This window comes from Wolffia australiana, chromosome 3 (genome assembly GCF_029677425.1).
Source record: "Wolffia australiana isolate 7733 chromosome 3, ASM2967742v1".
In the NCBI taxonomy this organism is placed as follows: domain Eukaryota; kingdom Viridiplantae; phylum Streptophyta; class Magnoliopsida; order Alismatales; family Araceae; genus Wolffia; species Wolffia australiana.
The window spans coordinates 7,482,403-7,502,815 of NC_135837.1; the positions used below are offsets into that span (position 1 = coordinate 7,482,403).

The following is a 20,413-nucleotide window of genomic DNA, read 5'->3' on the forward strand; positions in this document are numbered from 1 at the left end:
CTCGACTGTCTGAAATTTTTTACATCTACACATCTCTCCACTTATCTCTCTCTCTAAATTTCTCTCTTTTATTCTTTATCTCTTTCTCTCTTCGCTCTCTGTTTCCCTCTCTATCTACTTATCTCTCCATCTCTCTGAAATTCTTTCTATCCAGGTATCTCTCTACTTATCTCTCTCTCTAAATTACTCTCTTTTATTTTCTTTATCTCTATCTCTCATCAATTCTACATCTACATCTCTCTGAAATGTATCTCTCTGTCTCCCTATATCTCTTTCTATCTACGCATCTCTCTACTTATCTCCCTCTCTAACTCTCTATCTTTTATTTCTATTACCTGCAGGTTTTTTAACTCAACGTCGACTAGTTTTGCGCAAGGGCGATGGATGGGGGCACGACGTCCGCCTCATCCTTCCGTCCCAGTTCCTCAAAAATGATATTATTTTCTCTTTCACCCACACTGTTTCTGGACCTTGTTCTTTCAACATTTAATCTCTTTTAATGTGGCGAACACTTTGAAAGTTGGGCAATTGTTCTGAATTTTAAAATTATTATGAAATTTCCTTAGCTTCGTTCTCCAGTGTGAAACGCAAATGAATGATAAATCACTGAAAACCTTGAGTGAGATTGTAATATCGTATATAATTATCAATATTACACTACTCATGACAGAAATCTAAGAGATTTCTGTATTATCGGATTTAGGTAAATTAAAACAACATGAGTTTTGATTTCTTATTTATCTAAATATTTTCTTGGAGTTGAAGTTCAATGCCACCTTTATGTAAATGAAATAGTAAATAGAGGACTGCAAATTACTATTAACATAAATTAATACTAAAAAGGGGCTGATGAGCACAATTTATTAAAAATCAGCCTATATTCGTGTTCAATCTCAATGGCATTCTCGCAGAGAAAAAAATCTATGATTAACATCAATTAATGATGAACACAATTTATTAATAATCAGACTATCTCTTCAAAAAAAAAAAAGAATAAGCAGACTACATTCATGTTTAATCTAAATGGCATTTTCGCAGTGAAAAAAACAAAAAAAAATTCGTCCAATTCGATCGTCCACCGTCCAGACATCCCGGACGGACGAAGTTTTCGTCCAATTAGACGAAAAGTCATCTCGTCCGGGGTTCTCCGGACGAAAGTTCGTCCCAGGTTTCGTCTAGGGACGACAGACGGGACGAAAACTTCGTCCCCGGACGAAACCTTCGTCTCGTCCGCGTCCCGGATGTATACTCTAAATGTATATAGAGAGAGAGATACTATGTATAGAGAGAGAAACGTTACTTGTATTGAGAGAGAAATACTACGTATAGAGAGAGAGAGAGAAATCTTGTTTTTGAGAGAGAAACCTTGTATTGAGAGAGAAATACTATGTATAGAGAGAGAAATCTTGTATTTGAGAGAGAAATACTGTGTAGAGAGAGAAACTTTACTTGCATAGAGAGAGAAATACTATGTATAGAGAGAGAAACCTTACTTGTATAGAGAGAGAAATACTATGTATAGAGAGAGAAATCTTGTATTTGAGAGAGAAATACTGTGTAGAGAGAGAAACTTTACTTGCATAGAGAGAGAATCTTTACTTGCATAGAGAGAGAAATACTATGTATAGAGAGAGAAACCTATGTATAGAGAGAGAAACCTTACTTGTATGGAGACAGAAATACTATGTATAGAAAGAGAAACCTTACCTGTATAGAGACAGAAATACTATGTATAGAGAGAGAAACCTTACCTTATTGAGAGAGAAATACTATGTATAGAGAGAGAAACCTTACTTGTATAGAGACAGAAATACTATGTATAGAGAGAGAAACCTTACTTGTATGGAGACATAAATACTATGTACAGAGAGAGAAACCTTACTTGTATAGAGACAGAAATACTATGTATAGAGAGAGAAACCTTACTTGTATGGAGACATAAATACTATGTACAGAGAGAGAAACCTTACTTGTATAGAGACAGAAATACTATGTATAGAGAGAGAAACCTTACTTGTATGGAGACAGAAATACTATGTATAGAGAGAGAAACCTTACCTGTATAGAGACAGAAATACTATGTATAGAGCGAAAAACCTTACTTGTATAGAGAGAGAAACCTTACATGTATAGAGAGAGAAATACTGTGCATTAAGAAGAAACAATACATGTATAGAGAGAACCTTACATGTATAGGGAGAGAAATACTATGTATAGAGAGAACTTTCATGTATAGAGAGATAAACCTTGCATGTATAGAGAGAGAAATACTATGCATAAGAAGAAAACTTACGTGTATAGAGAGAGAAACCTTACATGTATAAAGAGAGAGAAATACTATGCATAAAGAAGAAACCTTACATGTACAGAGAGATAAACCCTACATGTATAGATAGAGAAATACTATGTGTAAAGAAGAAACCTTACATGTATAGAGAGATAAACCTTACATGTATAGATAGAGAAATACTATGTGTAAAGAAGAAACCATACATGTATAGAGAGAGAAACCTCTCATGTATAGAGAGAGAAATACTATGCATAAGAAGAAATCTTACATGTATAGAGAGATAAATCTTACATGTATGGAGAGGAAATACTATGCATAAAGAAGAAACCTTAGTGTCTAGAGCGAGAAATACTATGCATAAAGAAGAAATCTTACATGTATAGAGAGGGAGAGAGAAACACTACATGTATATAGAGGGAAACCTTACATGCGAAGAGAGAGGAACACTGCATGTACAGAGAGGAATCATACATGTGTACAGAGAGAAAGAAACACAACGTGTAAAGAAATAGATACACTACATGTTTAGAGAGAGAAACACTAAATGTATAGAGAGAAATACAACGAGTGTACATAGAGAGAGAAACACATGTAAAGAGAGAGAATACTATATTTATAGGTAGAGAAACACTACATGGATAGAGGGGAAACACAATGCACAAAGAAAACAACACTTCATGTATAGGGAGAAACATCAAATGCATAGAGAGAAACACTAAATGCATAGAAAGAGAAACATTGCATGTATAGAGCGAGCAAAACACTGCATGTACAGAGAGAAACACTACATGTAGAGATAGGGAGAGATAACAAAACACTACATGTAGAGAAAGGGAGAGATAACACTACATGTAGAGAAAGGGAGAGATAACAAAACACTACATGCAGAGAAAGGGAGAGATAACAAAACACTACATGTAGAGAGAGGGAGATTATAGTTATAGAGAAAGAGAGACTACATGTATATAGAGACACACAATATTTATAGAGAGAAAGAGAGACTGCATGTATAGAGAGACACACACAATATGTTAGAGAGAGAAATAGTATACAGTGTTTGGCAGTCATAATGATGATATATCAGATACCCATACGTAGGCGAACATTCAAGATGGGATATTGGTGGGCACAAAAGGCAGTATTTGACACTGACATCCGATAGTGTTGCGCATTTTAGACATCAATATCAGATGCCGCGGGTAGATATCAGACAATGTATACATTAAAAAACATGAAGAGATAAAGCAGAAAATGTAGCAATAATTCTTATAAAATGTTTTTATTTTTTAAAGTTTTGTAATTTTTAGGGCATAAAATGCACGGCTTCTTTGTCAAAAAATGTATTGGCTGTGATATACTCCAAAAAAACTTGTGAGAGCTGTATGATTAATTGACACCATCTAGTAGTCTGGACTAAGGACAATGAGCACATGAATCAGTCAGAGGAAGTCCCTGGTAGTGGCAATGAGCCTACCAGGTACCGACTATGTTATTGTTCATCTGGAATGAGAATCTGATTATATATGTGATTTTAATTCAAGAAAAAATATCGGACAAAAAAAACTTGGTAATTGCCCCACACAATCACCTAGTGAATGAAAAGAATATCATACATTGCCCCCACACAATCCCAGCTTCAATTGACATGATTCAGACTTGACTGACATGATTTGAATTGCAATCTCTGAAAACCAAAGACATAGAAAAAGCAAAAAAACACATATTCACATATCAAATAAGTGACTTTGTGTTCCTATACAGAAAAAATATATCATATGTACAGAGCAACACTAAAAGTATATTTTCATGGATCAAACACTATAGCATGTTTAAGCTGATCAAATGTCCACCCGCTAGACATATCCCCACGATCTTAAAAGAGATGGATCTCCTTTTTCCTCAAATTGTGCTATTGGAAATCCAATTTCCTCTCCATCTAACTTCACGAGAAGCAACATTCATGGAAGAGAAAGAGAATAAAGGGTAGGGCACCTCTCATGGGTATCAAATGAGTGTATCTCTCTCTATTAATCTCACTTCAGAAATTTTCATTAAATTCCCTTCAAATTTTGAATAAAAGTGCCCTGCTCCTAGAATATTTACTAAAAGTCCCTGATTTAGAGTATATGTACCAATGTCAAAAAAATTGTATGACCCTCAAGCCCCATACCTTTAACGACCAAATAATCTTAATTGAGAAAACCTTGTTAATCAACTATATCACATATAACACTACTGACAGGTTAAGTCGCCCACTGTAGGGTGCCAAGCTACACCTTCCAAGAAGATACAAAGTAGTGTGTCAACTCTCTCATCGTAAATTAACCACCATTATTTACCGTGTAGTTATAATCCTTATGCTACCTAAGACTCGTGAGTGACTGAGAGATTGGTTAATCATCAAACTCTAATTGTTCGTTCTAGTTCGAATTAATGTGTCACAAAATCATCAAAGAACTCATTGTCCAATATTTTCAGCACCCCTTTAAGGATTAAATTACAACTTTGAGTAGATCTCCTCGTATCCCAAGTGTTGACAATCCCATTTTGACCACGTAAACACCCATCTAGATTTGTTACGCATGATTTAGAACAATTTAGACTATCATGGTTAAAGATTAGGAGTTCATGACGGGTGATTACGTGGTCAAAATGGGATTTTCAACACTTGGGATACGAGGAGATCTACTCAAAGTTGTAATTTAATCCTTAAAGGGGTACAACCGTCTATCCACAAGGTGTCTTTGGTGTCTCAAGTCTAATGACCACTTACAGAACTATGGCCTGAATCAACCTTATATAGGATATTTATAATGCCATTCAGGAATTCATACATATCAATTCAATGAACTCTTTCCCCATAGAGGACCCACTAAGTTTCCTTATTGCATCCACTCTAATAACTACGGGATTGACCATACTCATCATGTGAATGAGATTATATAATTTAATTGTATCTAAATATTTTGATGTCATTCTTGAGTATCCTTCAAATTGGGATATTTAGAATACATTTTTACAGAAAACTGATCACCATATCATGATTGCATCATGATATGGCCACATATCATGCAAGTGCACAAGTACTTAATTTCAAGTGTAGCAAGCTTTATGCATATATACCGGCCAGATTTCTTCCTTTTAGTAGGTGTCTTATTTTTTTCATCTGTGTTTTGATGAGGTCTTGACATAATATTCAAGAAACCCTAGTCACCTACATAGGAATAATAGTGGTATAATGGTGTAGTGGAGGCTCATTCTAGAGATAAACAGTGAAAAATGAAGGCAAGTTTAGCAACCAATACCATCTCCATGCTCATTAATATGAAGTTTTGTGCCAAAGAAGATGATTCCAAGAACGCTCTCTGTAAAAAGTACTTGTAAATGAGGGACGAGGGCCAATGATTCTTTCAGATTATTAATCTTAAACTTGATGCACTAGTTTAAAACTCTCACTTAGTTGGAACTGTTTTTTATTTTCTGGGCAAATTTTACATTTAATTACAGGTTCTTATAAATATAGTTTACTCCTCCACACCTAAATTTATTTTTTATTATTTCAATGTTAATTTTATTCATATATTCATACAAAGTCAACTGGAAAAGAGGAATTCACACAGATAGTCTCTGTGTCAGTTAATTAGTTTGTCCATTTGACCATCCATGGACAAAAGATTGCACATTGTCCACCATTTGAGTTTGGATCCTGACAGGTTTACACCATTCTCTCCTCCATTGGTGATTGAGACTTCTACTTCTATGTCATAAAATATTGGCATTGATTATGATGCTGACAAATCCTCTAGCGCTTTACCAAAAGGTGGTGACATAAGGGAGAGCCCTCAGCCCCTGTCTTCTCTGCCAAATTGTGTCATCTTCTCTGCCAAATTTTTTATCTATTCCTGTCAAAAATAGTTTATATCCAATACATACTGAGATATTTCATTGTTTTATTTTTCATCAATCTTGATCTGATGACTATGTAATCATGATTTAATAAAAGTTTTATCTTGCAGTGATCATTCGGTTAATCTAAATGAGATTTTGATGGATTTCCTACCCCTAGAATCCTAAATCCTACAATCCAATTAATTATATTTTATCAGGGAGGCAAAAGAAAAGTCACCAGTTGCACCCTTGATCTTATTGTTACAATTCATTTGATTTCAGGCCCCTATATGCAGTTTCAACTATTTGATGCCCCCCAAACACAAACTTAGAACTCAATTTTAATGGAGCATCATAGTGTTATCGAGAGGATATATAAGAAGTTTTGTTATTGCCATTCTAAAATTGAGCTTGAATGTCTACCCGTTCTGCCTTGCCATACATGGAATGATGCATCCAATTAGTCATCATAGAATCAAGCTGTGAGGCTTGAATGAGCATGCGACCAATTCGTCCCCAATTTCCAGAATAAATTATGCCAAGTTGATCAAAATGTATATGTTCTACCCTACAACAGGGTAAGCACTTACTGCAATATTGTTTTTCATACTTTGCAAGGACTTCTTAACATAGCAAAATGAACATACAGCAACAAGATGTTGGCCTGCCACCCATGGCAAAAGTGGGTGATACCAGAATGGACTGGGAAAGGTATCTCTATGAAGTTTGTGGTATGTTCATCTTGAAACAAAAAAAATCACCCAGTGGTGATCTCTCTTTTGGCCACAATCTACATAAAATTAAGAAAAGTCTTTAATGGTTGAGCTCAGCATACCATTCAGAGATGAACTTTAATGGTTGAGCATCTACTTTGCTAATAATTGATAAACATGTATGTATGATATTATACCATTTTAGTTTTATGATACTCTTCATTTATGTCTGGGAAGTCTGGACTATATCTTGTTTTCAGCAAGATCTTGTTTTTATATCATTTAGAAAAACCACCCCTTTGAAGAACATTCAAGAAAATTATGAAGAGAGAAATGGATATAAAGATAATGGGGAAGTGGGAAAAAGGGAGGGCGATAAAGAGAGAGAAATAGAACAAGAGAGCGATGAAGGGAGATATAGAGAGGCAACTAAAGAAAGCAATATATATAAAAGGGTCATGCCCCATACTTTGGTGCTCTCCAAAGCTTGAAGGCTATCTCATGCAGAAAGTGATCTGCAAGAATGGTTAAATTTCCACTCCTCTGCAAGAAGAAAAAGGAAAAATAAAGCTTCAGGCGTGAATCATGCAAAAGCATTCATCAAATTTTATAATCCGGTGTAACAATCATCACACATACTTCCCAGAGCTTAAATAGTGCCTATCGTTAGAAATCGGAAAATTATTATAACTTATCCCTTAGGGTTTCTATCTCTATCCAAGAAATAGTTTATATTTAATTTAGTTTAAAGTGTTCTCTTTCACTGTCTGTCCCAATACTACAGTGCCTCTCTTTTTGCCCTTTCATGGAGGAGAAGGGCAATTAATGTAATCCCCTGCGTTAGGGTTCCTGAATGAACCTAGACTTAATTGAGAATGATTATTCCTTTTTTGGCCGGCCTCGACTTCCAGAGCAGGTCAGCAGAAAAATGCCATGATTTAGATCCAAAACCGGGTCAGATTCTGATACATTTTCTTTAAGAATGTATCAGATTCTGATACATTCTATGCAAGACATTACAAAAGGAAGAACAGAAAGAGACAGGTCAACAGCAGTTAGAGATACCCATTGACTCAAGAGGGGGAACACCTCTACGTCTTCTTTGTTTTTTCTATTCAATCTAGCCCTCTTGTCTTGGGCATTCATCAGGGGTTGGATCTCGGAAATATCTACATTGCACCATATCTTGATTTTCAATCGGATCTGGTTTTCGATATTACCTTGATACGATTGGGGCGTATCAGATTCCAGATGTCATCCCTAGAAATGATTTTGAGTGGGCTTTGCATGTATAGTGCAGGGACGCGGACGGGACGATTTTTTTGTCCCGGGACGAAAATTCGTCCTGGGGACCACCGGACGGGACGGTTTTCATCTCATGGGACAAAAAAACCATCCGTCCGGAGGTCTCGGACGATGGACAGACGAATCTGGACAGAAAACCGCCAGATTCACATCCAACGGTTGAGATGTTGCCACGTGGCCTCGCAATGACAATTTGCATCAAAGTCCATCTATTTTTACATGCATGTGAATGGACGCCACTCAGAAATAATTGTAGATATGTCCATTTGCGTTCTATCTCCACAGTAATTCCCTAAAAAACTTGAAAAAATCCATATTAATATATTAAAAATATAAAATGGGTCATTTTCGTCTGGGAAGAATTTCAGGACAAAAATTTGTCCAGCGAGGACTGGACGGGACTAAAACTATCCCAAGATTATTGCACAGGACGGTTTTCTTGTCGGTGGATGAAATACCGTCCGTCCTTCGTCCCTGAGCTAACATCGGACGTAGGACAGGACGCATTTTGTCCCGTCCTGTCCTTTGTCCACGTCCGGGACAATCCGGAACTATACTTGCGCGCTTAATGGGCCAATATCTATCCTTACCTCTTTGTCACTTCATCTACCTCTCTAACACAATATAAGTTGTTTTACTCTTTCACATCTAAATCAATCATCTATATTGCACAGCTATTGCATGCACTCCTCTCTTCTAGGTTTTCTCCTTCCACCCCCCTACCACCATTTACATCCTCTCTCTATGCCAGTATCATAGGCTCGTTTAACGCAAGGATCGAGAACCATATATCTAAAAGATAACACATTAATACTAATAATGAAAATATGGAGCTAGATTTCTGTCACCTTCTGGAACTCCTGAAATGAGAACTCCCCAGCCATGTCTCTCCGGGTGACGCCTTCCTGCAACTGGGCTACAAGCATTGGATGATGGTGCCTGTAGAAACACAAATCCAACGGCTCAGATACGAGATTAGATCACTTTCGACAGATACAATGATCAAGATGACAATAATGATAACGATGATGATCACTGTCATACCTTATGTTATCCAGCCGTTTCCCTCCTTTGAAGCAGTAGCTCTGGCAGGGTTGCAGTAGAGAAAGGTCAGTGTCCTTCTTCAAGGGGGAAATCAAGGCAGATGATGCTCCGCCTTCGTCCTCCGCCGTCTCGTCAAAACTCAGCACCACAGAGAAGTGGAAGCGGGCCGCGACGTCTGATCCGGGTTGAGCTGAGCCCATCACGGAACTCACCAGGCCATCAAGAAAATCAGACCCTGCAGTTATGGCAATTTTATCTTTCTGGGCTCTGATTTCTTGCCCTGCCTTGATGTGAAGAAAGACGAGATCGACATCATTGTTTTCCGAAACCTTCCCTTCTGAGAGCCCAAGCAGGGCGAGGAGCTCAGAGGCTATGGCGGATTGCGCTGGCATGGCTTCCTTCTTTACCAGCTCGTCAATGTCGAGAGGCCTGAAGCCAAGCTTCTTCCCAAATGAGACGATTCGAGAGTCGGCGCTGAAGAAAGCAGCCCTCAGCCCCGAAAACCTTGAGCAATCATCATCGTTGTCACCATCATTTTCATCATGATCCACACCATTATCGAAAAACGTTTCATCATCTCCATCATTATTTTTATAACTGTCATGTTCATCATCATTAGACATGGTCGTTATGTTCTTTCTGTGCAAATTTGTGTGAATTGTTCGTTCTGTTCGGTTTTCCAAACAGAACAAAACAAATTTGAACAGAACATCGCACAGACCGTGTGCGGTTCTTTTGTTTGCTTTGTGCGAATTTTGTTCTAGTTTTGTGTGAATATATGAATTTTGTTCGTTTTTGAAAAAAAAAGAGAAGAGAACAAAGAACAAGGCCCTGTGAGGTCCTTTTGTGTGAATTGTTTGTTCATTTAAAATGAACAGAACAGAACAGAACAACCATGTCTAATCATCATTATCTTGCAATTCTTCATCGCCATCATCATTATCTTTTTCATTGTCATGTTTATCGTCATTATCATGAAATTCTTCATCAATACCATCGACATCTTTATCATTGACGTCTTCATCATTATTTTAAATAAATTCTTCTTCTATATCTTCTATATCTTTATCATTGGCATCTTCATCATCATTTTACAGAAATTCATCATCGTCACCATCGTCGTTATCATTTATATCATCATAAAAATTACCTCAAAACAACAAAAGTAATTTTCATGATGAATGAATGCTAAGGCGATCTCACCTGTTCTGGACCTGGAGATTCGGATCAATCTCGTTGAGCTCTTTGTTCTGGACGAGAATCAGAGTGGAATTTATCAGCATGATCTTCATGCTGTAAAAGGAAGATGAAGCACACAGCTAAAGGCCTCACCAGGGCATCAAGAGAATCATAAGCATCAAGAAGCTGGGATAACTCCCTGATCTCCCGGCTATGCTGGATTTCTGAGAATCAAACCAGGAACACAATAAAAAAATAAGAACTTCTCGATCAATTTTCCAATGACAGTAAATTAATCGTCTGACAAGTAAAATTAAGAATTTAAATGCGCGCTAAATCATCATTAACAGTTCGAGAAAAAGAAGCGAGCTTTCTGCACATTAAGAATCTTCGATTGCTCCCCAATTTCAGACCCTAGCTGAAGTAGCAAGCAAGAAAAATACGATTTATGGATCAAATGAAGCGAAATTTTGACGTGATCGCCGAAGAAGAGACGATTCCGATTGAACTTGGATCATCTTCGAGCATTTCAGGGCGATTTGTAAAGTTGAGAGATTAACCTGCGGATGAAGGGGAAACTCGAAGGGCGAGGAATCCGCAGGAGCCTAGCGACGCGAGGCTATGGAGGCCGGCGTGCGACTGGTTCACCATTCCCGCGAACCCTTCGCCGTATACCACCACCGCCCTGCTCGGCTTGTCCGCCATTCTCTCTCTCTCTCTCTCTCTCTTCTGTCTTCCTTCTTCTCTCTCTTTCTTCTCTGTCCTTCTCAATGTCTTTCTTCTTCTCTCTCCTTCTCTTTCTTCTCTCTATGTCTTTCTTATTCTCCCTTCTCTCTTTCTGCTGTCTTTCTTCTCTCTCCTTCTCTTTCTTCTCTCTCTGTCTTTCTTATTCTCTCTTCTCTCTTTCTGCTCTGTCTTTCTTCTTCTCTCTCCTTCTCTTTCTTCTCTCTCTGTCTTTCTTATTCTCTCTTCTCTCTTTCTGCTGTCTTTCTTCTTCTCTCTCCTTCTCTTTCTTCTCTCTCTGTCTTTCTTATTCTCTCTTCTCTCTTTCTGCTGTCTTTCTTCTTCTCTCTCCTTCCCTTTCTTCGTCTCTCTCTCTCTCTAACTTTCTTCTTTTCTCTCTCTCTCTCTAACTTTCTTCTTTTTCTCTCTCTCTAACTTTCTTCTTTTTCTCTCTCTCTATCTTTCTTCTTTTTTCTCTCTCTGTCTTTCTTCCTCTCTCTCTCACTGTCTTTCTTCTTTTTTCTCTCTCTGTCTTTCTTCTTCTCTGTCTCTCACTGTCTTTCTTCTTCTCTCTCTCTCTCCCTCTTTCTTCTCTGTCTTTCTTCTTCTCTCTCCTTCCCTTTCTTCTCTCTCTGTCTTTCTTCTTCTCTCTCTTCTCTCTCTCTGTGTCTTTCTTCTTCTCTCTCTCTGTTTTTCTTCTTCTCTCTCTCCCTCTTTTTCTCTGTCTTTCTTCTTCTCTGTCTCTCACTGTCTTTCTTCTTCTCTCTCTCTGTCCCTCTTTCTTCTCTGTCTTTCTTCTTCTCTCTCCTTCCCTCTCTTCTTCTCTCTCTTCTCTGTCTCTGTCTTTCTTCTTCTCTCTCTCCCTCTTTTTCTCTGTCTTTCTTCTTCTCTCTCTCCCTCTTTCTTCTTCTCTCTCTTCTCTCTCTTCTCTCTTCTCTCTCTGTCTTTCTTCTTCTCTCTCTTCTCTCTCTCTCTGTCTTTCTTCTTCTCTCTCTCCCTCTTTTCCTCTGTCTTTCTTCTTCTCTCTCTCCCTCTTTTCCTCTGTCTTTCTTCTTCTCTCTCTCCCTCTTTTCCTCTGTCTTTCTTCTTCTCTGTCTCTCACTGTCTTTCTTCTTCTCTCTCTCTGTCCCTCTTTCTTCTCTGTCTTTCTTCTTCTCTCTCCTTCCCTCTCTTCTTCTCTCTCTTCTCTGTCTCTGTCTTTCTTCTTCTCTCTCTCCCTCTTTTTCTCTGTCTTTCTTCTTCTCTCTCTCCCTCTTTCTTCTTCTCTCTCTTCTCTCTCTTCTCTCTTCTCTCTTCTCTCTCTGTCTTTCTTCTTCTCTCTCTTCTCTCTCTCTGTCTTTCTTCTTCTCTCTCTCCCTCTTTTCCTCTGTCTTTCTTCTTCTCTCTCTCCCTCTTTTCCTCTGTCTTTCTTCTTCTCTCTCTCCCTCTTTTCCTCTGTCTTTCTTATTCTCTCTCTCCCTCTTTCTCTGTCTTTCTTCTTCTCTCTCTTCTCTCTCTTCTCTCTCTCCCTGTGTGTCTTTCTTATTCTCTCTCTCTCTTTTCTCTGTCTTTCTTCTTCTCTCTCCCTCTTTTTCTATCTTTCTTCTTTTCTCTCTTTTCTCTCTCTCTCTGTGTCTTTCTTCTTCTCTCTCTTCTCTCTCTCTGTCTTTCTTCTTCTTCTTCTCTCTCTCTTTTTCTCTGTCTTTCTTCTTCTATCTCTCCCTCTTTTCTGTCTTTCTTCTTCTATCTCTCCCTCTTTTTCTGTCTTTCTTCTTCTCTCTCTCTCTATCTTTCTTCTTTTTCTCTGTCTCACTGTCTTTCTTCTCTCTCTCTCTCTCTGTCTTTCTTCTCTGTCTTTCTACTTCTTCTCTCTCTGTGTGCCTTTCTTCTTCTCTCTCTCTCTGTCTTTCTTCTTCTCTCTCTGTCTTGTTTCTTATCTCTCTCTGTATTTCTTCTTCTCTCTTTGTCTTTCTTCTTCTCTCTCTCTCTGTCTTTCTTCTTCTTCTTCTTCTTCTTCTCTCTCTATCTTTCTTCTTTTCTCATTCTCAGTGTCTTTCTTCTCTCTCTCCCTCTTTCTTCTCTGTCTTTATTCTCTCTCTCTCTCTCTGTCTTTCTTCTCTCTCTCTCTGTCTTTCTTCTTCTTCTTCTTCTTCTCTCTCTCTCTCTCTATCTTTCTTCTTTTCTCATTCTCACCGTCTTTCTTCTCTCTCTCTCCCTCTTTCTTCTCTGTCTTTCTTCTCTCTCTCTCTTTGTCTTTCTTCTCTCTCTCTCTGTCTTTCTTCTTCTTCTTCTCTCTCTCTGTCTTTCTTCTTCTTCTTCTTCTTCTTTTCTCTCTCCCTCACTGACTTTCTTCTTCTCTCTATCTATCTTTCTTCTTTTCTCCCTCTCACTGTCTTTCTTCTTCTTCTCTCCCTCTCCTTCTTCTCTTTCTTCTCTCCCTCTCTCTCTTTTCTTTCTTCTCTCTCTCTTCTTTTTCTTCTCTCCCTCTCTCACTTCTCCTTTTTCTCTCTCTCTCTCTCCCTCTCTGTCTCTTTCTCTTTCTTCTCTCCATCTTTTCTCACTCCCTCTTCTCCCCCTCTCGCTATTTTCTTTCTTCTCTCCCTCTTCTCCCCCGTCTCTCTCTTCTCTTTCTTCTCTCCCTATATCTCTCTTTTCTCTCTTCTCCCCCTATCTGTCTCTTATCTCCCTATCTCTCTCTTCTCTTTCTTCTCTCCTTATCTCTCTCTTCTCTCTCTTCTCCCCCTATCTGTCTCTTATCTCCCTATCTCTCTCTTCTCTTTCTTCTCTCCTTATCTCTCTCTTCTCTTTCTTCTCTCCCTATCTCTCTCTTCCCTTTCTTCTCTCCCTATCTCTCTCTTCTCTTTCTTCTCTCCCTATCTCTTTCTCCTCTCCATGCCTCTTTCTTATCTTTCTTATATTTCTTTTATTACTTCTCTCCCCATCTCTTTCTTATCTTTCTTCTCTAGAGAAGGTCGTGCGGTCAGGTCCAATTTTTTCGGCTGGTGTGCGATTTTTTTGATCACACAAAAGTGCTGACCAATGTGCAGTCCAATTTTGTGCGACGAAATTGGACCGCACATCGCACAAAATCAGACCGATGTTGATCTCTGTAGTCTCCATGGTCACGAGACGGCTCTCGGCGGCGGAGGGGGTGTTGGGTTCTAGAGGCCTTGACATGGATGAACAAAAATAAAAAGATACGCAGCGGAAGATTTTTGCTAATCGAACGGCATCAACAAAAATCATTGAACGAAGTACCTTTGCACAAATCTCATTCATGATTTCTTCGATCCCGTAGCAAGACGAGTCGAGCTGCTCAAGTGTGCAGCCTCTAGACGTATCCACGCGGTCCTAGGCACGTCGGATCTCCTCCTTCTCGTTGACGAGCCCTGTTCTTTCTCCGTCAGCGTCGTTACGTCGTCCCAATCACATCAGGGATGGAGAGGGGATGTGGGGAGAGTGGAGAAGAAGGGGAAAGGCCCCTGAACAATTCTGGTCTGGGTGAATTTCGTTCAAGGCCTTCCCCTATTTATACTAAGTGGGTATTTTTCATAAAAACCCCAAAAATTTAAGTATATCTTCCGACGTTCAAATGACCATTTGCGTGTGACCGTCTAGGCCCATGTATCAGTCTAGTTAACGACTCCAGCGGCCCAATAACCTTTATTGGCCTTCCAAATTAATTAACTATATCATCATATTAGATTAATTAATGTCGAATTAATTTAACCCAATCGATAGGTTGAGTCTCTGACACGTGGGGTGCCAAGTTACACCTTGTGTCCTAGAAGATACAAAGGAGTGTTATCGACTCACTCTATCTGAATACTTTGATGTCCTTCTCGCCCATCCTTCAAATAGTAGTGTTTAGAACAAATACTTAAAGACCAGTGACCTATGTATTACGATCTCATCATAATTCACCAAGTCCGATCATGTATTCATGGAGATCATTATATGCATCACACGTGCACTATAATGAATATGTTCTATCAATGAATATGAAATGAGATGTGGAATGTGTGATTGGCTTGCCGGCAACATATATTTCCATTAGGGGGCTCGGGCTCCGGCTTTGACTCCTGCTGACCTTCGACCTCCAGCTCCGACGGTTGAGCTTCCTCCTCAGTTCCCTTCCAATCTGCTTCTATAAGGAAGACCATGCGAGGGATTATAAGGAAGACCACGCGAGGGATTATAAGGAGGCGAGAGGTCTAGCATCATCTGCTTTTCAACGAAAACTCAAGCCTTGCAGCCATCGCAGGTCAATTTGATTTAAGGTTGTCGATTCTCTCCACTTTGGTAAAGGATTCCGCATTCGCAACATTGAACGCGGCTCTTAAAGCACCCCCCGAAAGTGTTGCTGATTATGCTCTTTTGAATTGCAGGGGCGCCATCATGGCCGCTGCAAGAAGGTTTCAAACAATTGTTGTGGAGATGGTCAAGAAGGCAGTGGAGGAATTCGTGAGCATCCTCATGTTGGTATATGTTGAATGAAGATGATATATTGCTCACGTTGTTCACGAATCCGCAGGGCTTAACAACAGTCGCTTCTTCATGAACGCATTTATCGATATGTTGCCGAAGCGCAGATGGAGCAAAATCTCGCTTCTTCCCGGGAGAAATCACCTCCATCTCCAGAACAACACGGATAAGGGTGAGGAGGGGATCGGAGACTCTGCAAGAGGGGAACAATATGGGTGATGGCGAGGACGCCAACATATCATCAACGAACGCGTCACCACGGTCAACCGGAGTCAACATGCATACTTTGGACCGCAGTCAACCGGAGTCAACCGAAATCAACGCCGAAGCCGACACACCACGACCGCCGACGAGCACGTCTCCACCCGCGCATGTCTCTATGCGCGTCATGACACGACGCCAAAGGCAGATCCACAACTGCCCTTTGGCGTGACACGACGCACGTCTTTACTTTATCGTCTTTATTTTCTCGTCAGTTTCTCTTTCCTCCAAGGCCTATATAAAGGCCAATGTTTTCAAGAAACACTTAGGCAGCCATTATTTCAAGAATTGAGTTTTGTTAACTCTTCTTGGAGGACTGCCCAGCCTCCCCTATCCCTCTTAACCCTAGCCTTCGTCGCCGCTGCCGCCGCCTCGTGACGTCGGCCTCCCGTCTCCTCTCCATTCTCTCTCTTTCTCTCTCTCTCACCCTCTCTCTCTCGCCCAAGGCTGCCCAGGTAGCCCGCCAAGGGGCCACCCAGGCTGCCCGCACCGCCCGCGCGCCCCAACGCGCTGCTCGAGCCGCTTAGGCAGCCTTCGCCAGGGCCGCCCGAGGCCGCATTCTGGCTGCCCCTGTCCGGACGCCGTCTGCGCGTCGAACGAAAAAAAGGTGCGCTCCGCCGCACTCCGCGCGCGCGGGTGTTTGCCCACGCTTGACGCTGCGGCCACGACAACCGCACTCAACCAGGGCCATTCAACGCCTGGAACGTCCAGCCTCATCCTCGTCCAGTGGGCCGCTCAACGCCCGGATTCACCCAGCTTCGTCACGATCAGAATTGCCCGCAACCTCTTCACGCACTACGGTGCTGAGGTACGCCTGAACTCTTTGGTGTCGAAGTGTTCCTCGTTCAGTGTTTTCTCGAGAAGTTTCCACCGCCGTCAGATTTAGATTTGGTTTGAGATTCTATCTCTTCTCTCCTCTTCTCGAGTATTCCCTTGCGACGTGAATTCAGGTATTGATTTCGGTGCTTAGGCATCGTCGCGGTGGGGAAGACAGTACTCCCTCCCTCGAAAAGGGTCGGAGCTTCACCACCAGATTTTCATCGGTTTTTAAATCCGAATCCGATCGTGAATTTATGTGGATTGTTTCATCCCTACCTATAATCCGTCTATTACCCTTACCTGTCGTCAACCCATCCATCCCCTCAGTCACCTTTTCCTTAGTTGTCCTACGTCAATGGGAGACGCACTGAAGAACAGAATTGAGAAAACAGGTGTTCCCGAGTTTCTCCAGAGCGACGTCAATCGCCAGCCGGTTCTCGTGCGACCTCCACAGAGCCAATATCTCTTCGCGATAGTCCATGGGCTCGAGTTTCTTGTCAGGGATGAGGGGGGGACGGGCTGCTCCGTTTCCATGGATGGGTTGCGATTCCTCGTCGATTCTTCAATGATTTCTTCGTCAATTCTTTGACTATTTCTTTGTCAATTCGTCGCTGGTTCTTCGATGATTTCTTCGACGATTTCTTCGACGACTCCTTATCGATTCCTCGTTGATTTCTGGTCAATTCTTCGACGACTCCTTGTCGATTTCTTTGCCGATTCTTCGACGATTTCTTCGCCGAATCTTTGACAATTTCTTCATCGATTCCACGTCGATTTCTGATCAATCCTTACCAGACCTTTAGGTCTTCTCTTGAACAAGCTTCAGCTTTATCTCCTTAATAGACATAACCTAATAAAAAACCCGACCAAAATCACACACTCACACCGCACAAAGCCTTGGCCAATGTGTGGTGCGATTTAATATAATGTTGTGCGGTTTGAAAATTTGAACCGGATCGCACATAGGCCTAAAATCGCACCGATCGCACCAAAGGACCATCCCTATTCTTCTCTTTCTTCTCTACCTCTCTCTTTCTTATCTCTCTTCTCTTTCATCTCTTCCTATGTCTTTCTTATATTTCTTCTCTCCCCATCTCTCTCTTCTATTTGTTCTCTCCCTCTCTCTCTTCTATTTCTTCTCTCCCTTTCTCTTCTCTTTCTTCTCTATTCTCTCTCTCCTTTATCTTCTCTATTTCTTATTCTCTTCTCTCTGCTTCTTATCTCCCTCGTCTCTCTCCTCTCCCTTCTCTCTTTTATCGCTCTATTTCCTAACTACCTCTTCTCTCTCTCCTCTCCCTTCTCTCTATTTCTTATCTCCCTCTTCTCTCTCTCTCTCTCCTCTCCCTTCTCTCTTTTATCTCTCTATTTCCTAACTACCTCTTCTCTCTCTCCTCTCCCTTCTCTCTATTTCTTATCTCCCTCTTCTCTCTCTCTCCTCTCCCTTCTCATGTTTATCTCTCTATTTCTTACCACCCTCTTATCTATCTTCTCATTCTTCTCTCTCTCTCTCTTCTCTTTCCCTATCTTTCTCTTCTCGTTCTTCTCTTCCTCTCCCTCTTCTCTTTCCCTATCTTTCTTTTCTCGTTCTTCTTGTCCTCTCCCTCTTCTCTATTTTCTCTCTTATCTTTCCCCATCTTTCTCTTCTCTTTTTTTTTCTCTCTCTCTCTTCTCTTTCCCTATCTTTCTCTTCTCGTTCTTCTCATCCTCTCCCTCTTCTCTTTTTTCTCTCTTCTCTTTCCCCATCTTTCTCTTCTCTTTTTTTCTCTCTCTCCCTATATTTCCCTTCTCTTTCTTTTATCCCTCTTCTCTCTCTCGCTCTCTCTCTCTCTTCTCTCTTTTCTCTTTCTCTCTTTCTTATCTTTGTCTTCTTATTATTCTCTCTCACACACTTTTTTCTCCCTGTCTTCCCACTCTCTCCTTCTCTCTTCTTTCATTCTTCTCTACTATCTCCTTCCTCTCTCTTTTTCGTTCTTCTCTACTATCTCCTCCCTCTCTATTTTTCATCCTTCTCTACTATCTCCTCCTTTGCTCTCTTTCATTCTTCTCTACCATCACCTCCCTCTCTCTTCCCTCTCTTCTCTCTCTCTTTCATTCTTCTACACAATCTCGTCCCTCTCTCCTCCATCTCTTTCTTCTCTTTCTCTTTCATTCTTCTACATGATCTCCTTCCTCTCTCCTACATCTCTTTCTTCTCTCCCTATGTCTTTATTCCATCTATCTATCCACTTTCTATCTCTCTCCTATGTTCTTATTAACATCTGTTGGTGGTCATCGTCGTCCTGTCTCAGCAAAAGATGATACATCATTGTCATCATCGTCATCATAGTAGTGATTGGAGGACTAGGACAAGTCATCATCATCATTGATATCGTCATCATCATAACAGAGATGGGAGTCTATGACAAGTCATCGTTATTATCTTCATGATCATCATCTTAGTAGTGATGGGAAAACTATGACAAGTCATTAATGTCATCTCAATCGACATATGAGACTCGGCATTACCATGGAGGAGGATGGGCATTCCCTAAATGCATGTATGCATGAGTACTTAGGGTAGGGATTTCCCCAGCCAAGACGAGGGTATGCGTATTGATATCAGTATTACATCTCTTAAAGGCCCTTAACAATACCAATAATATACACCAGCAAGACAAATATCTTCATTGGATACCCATGCCCAATCATGATCTCTCTCTACTATAGATTCAAATGTGGATGCTGATATTATCAGGTATTGATCATTGACATGTGCATCAATGTAATTTGATAAAGTTAAAACATCAATAATTATTTTAATTTTTTTGTACTCACAGTCATACATAAAGTTTGATATGTACTTTTGAGATTTCCATTTTTTATGCATCTAAATATTGATACTGATATCTGATACCATCATCGGTATTAGTCTTGGAATATTCACAAATCAACCATCATCAATACCATTATTACATGTTGATACCAATATCAATATAATATTCAGCATATGATTATCAACCTCTAACTACACTATTTTAATAAGACAGATATTCGATCCCAATATCCAAAACTATAACCAGTATCAGTCTCTAATTTGTCACATATCCTATATTAGTACAATGATGACACCAGTATCTATTGGGAATCCCTGCAGCCACCGGTCTTGGCCATTGGAATATGTTAACTTTGCATCCAAAACCCTAGTCTTACCTTCCTCATCAATAGCTGTTGGTCCACAATAACATCAGCACAAACTTAAAAACAATTTACATAGGAAGATCATACCACTTCTTTTGGGTCTCAATCGTTGGTATGCATTAACTCGCTGTCCTTCAAAATGAAGCTTCATGCACATTGTACCACCTCAAGGAGCCACATTAACACATGTCATACCATGTTTAAATCTATCCTGCAGGGAACATCCCACTGCTCCACTAGGGTCTCAAAGTTGGGTCTTTGTTGAAACACGAAGGCACATCCTGCCGCTAGAGTTCTCCTATCTGATATACGATATTGGACAGCCGATATATGTTATCCGAATGAAATGGAGTTTATCTCAGCTGCCAGACATCAGGTACCACAAGGAGGTAAAATATCTTCCTGAAATCGGCTATATGAACATATATTGTATGCTCATGATTTGGCGAATGCTGGTACTGGATATTGTATTCTGATATTTGGATATTAAAGTCTACAAAATTTTTGATATCTGGACATCAATACCCGAGATCTGTATATTGGTTTGTAT

At 40.2% G+C, this 20,413-nt stretch overlaps 1 protein-coding gene across 1 annotated transcript; it reads right to left on the reverse strand.

The window, feature by feature from the left end:
• Positions 1–7,141: 7,141 nt before the first annotated feature.
• Positions 7,142–11,313, reverse strand: LOC144700826 (rhomboid family protein). Its single transcript, XM_078572376.1, has 6 exons — positions 10,980–11,313; positions 10,573–10,643; positions 10,444–10,490; positions 9,241–9,744; positions 9,045–9,135; positions 7,142–7,434 (listed from the first exon to the last, which is right to left on the reverse strand). The coding sequence occupies exons 1-6, from the start codon at positions 11,122–11,124 to the stop codon at positions 7,348–7,350; spliced, it is 945 nt and encodes a 314-aa protein (XP_078428502.1). The 5' UTR covers positions 11,125–11,313; the 3' UTR covers positions 7,142–7,347.
• Positions 11,314–20,413: the final 9,100 nt, after the last annotated feature.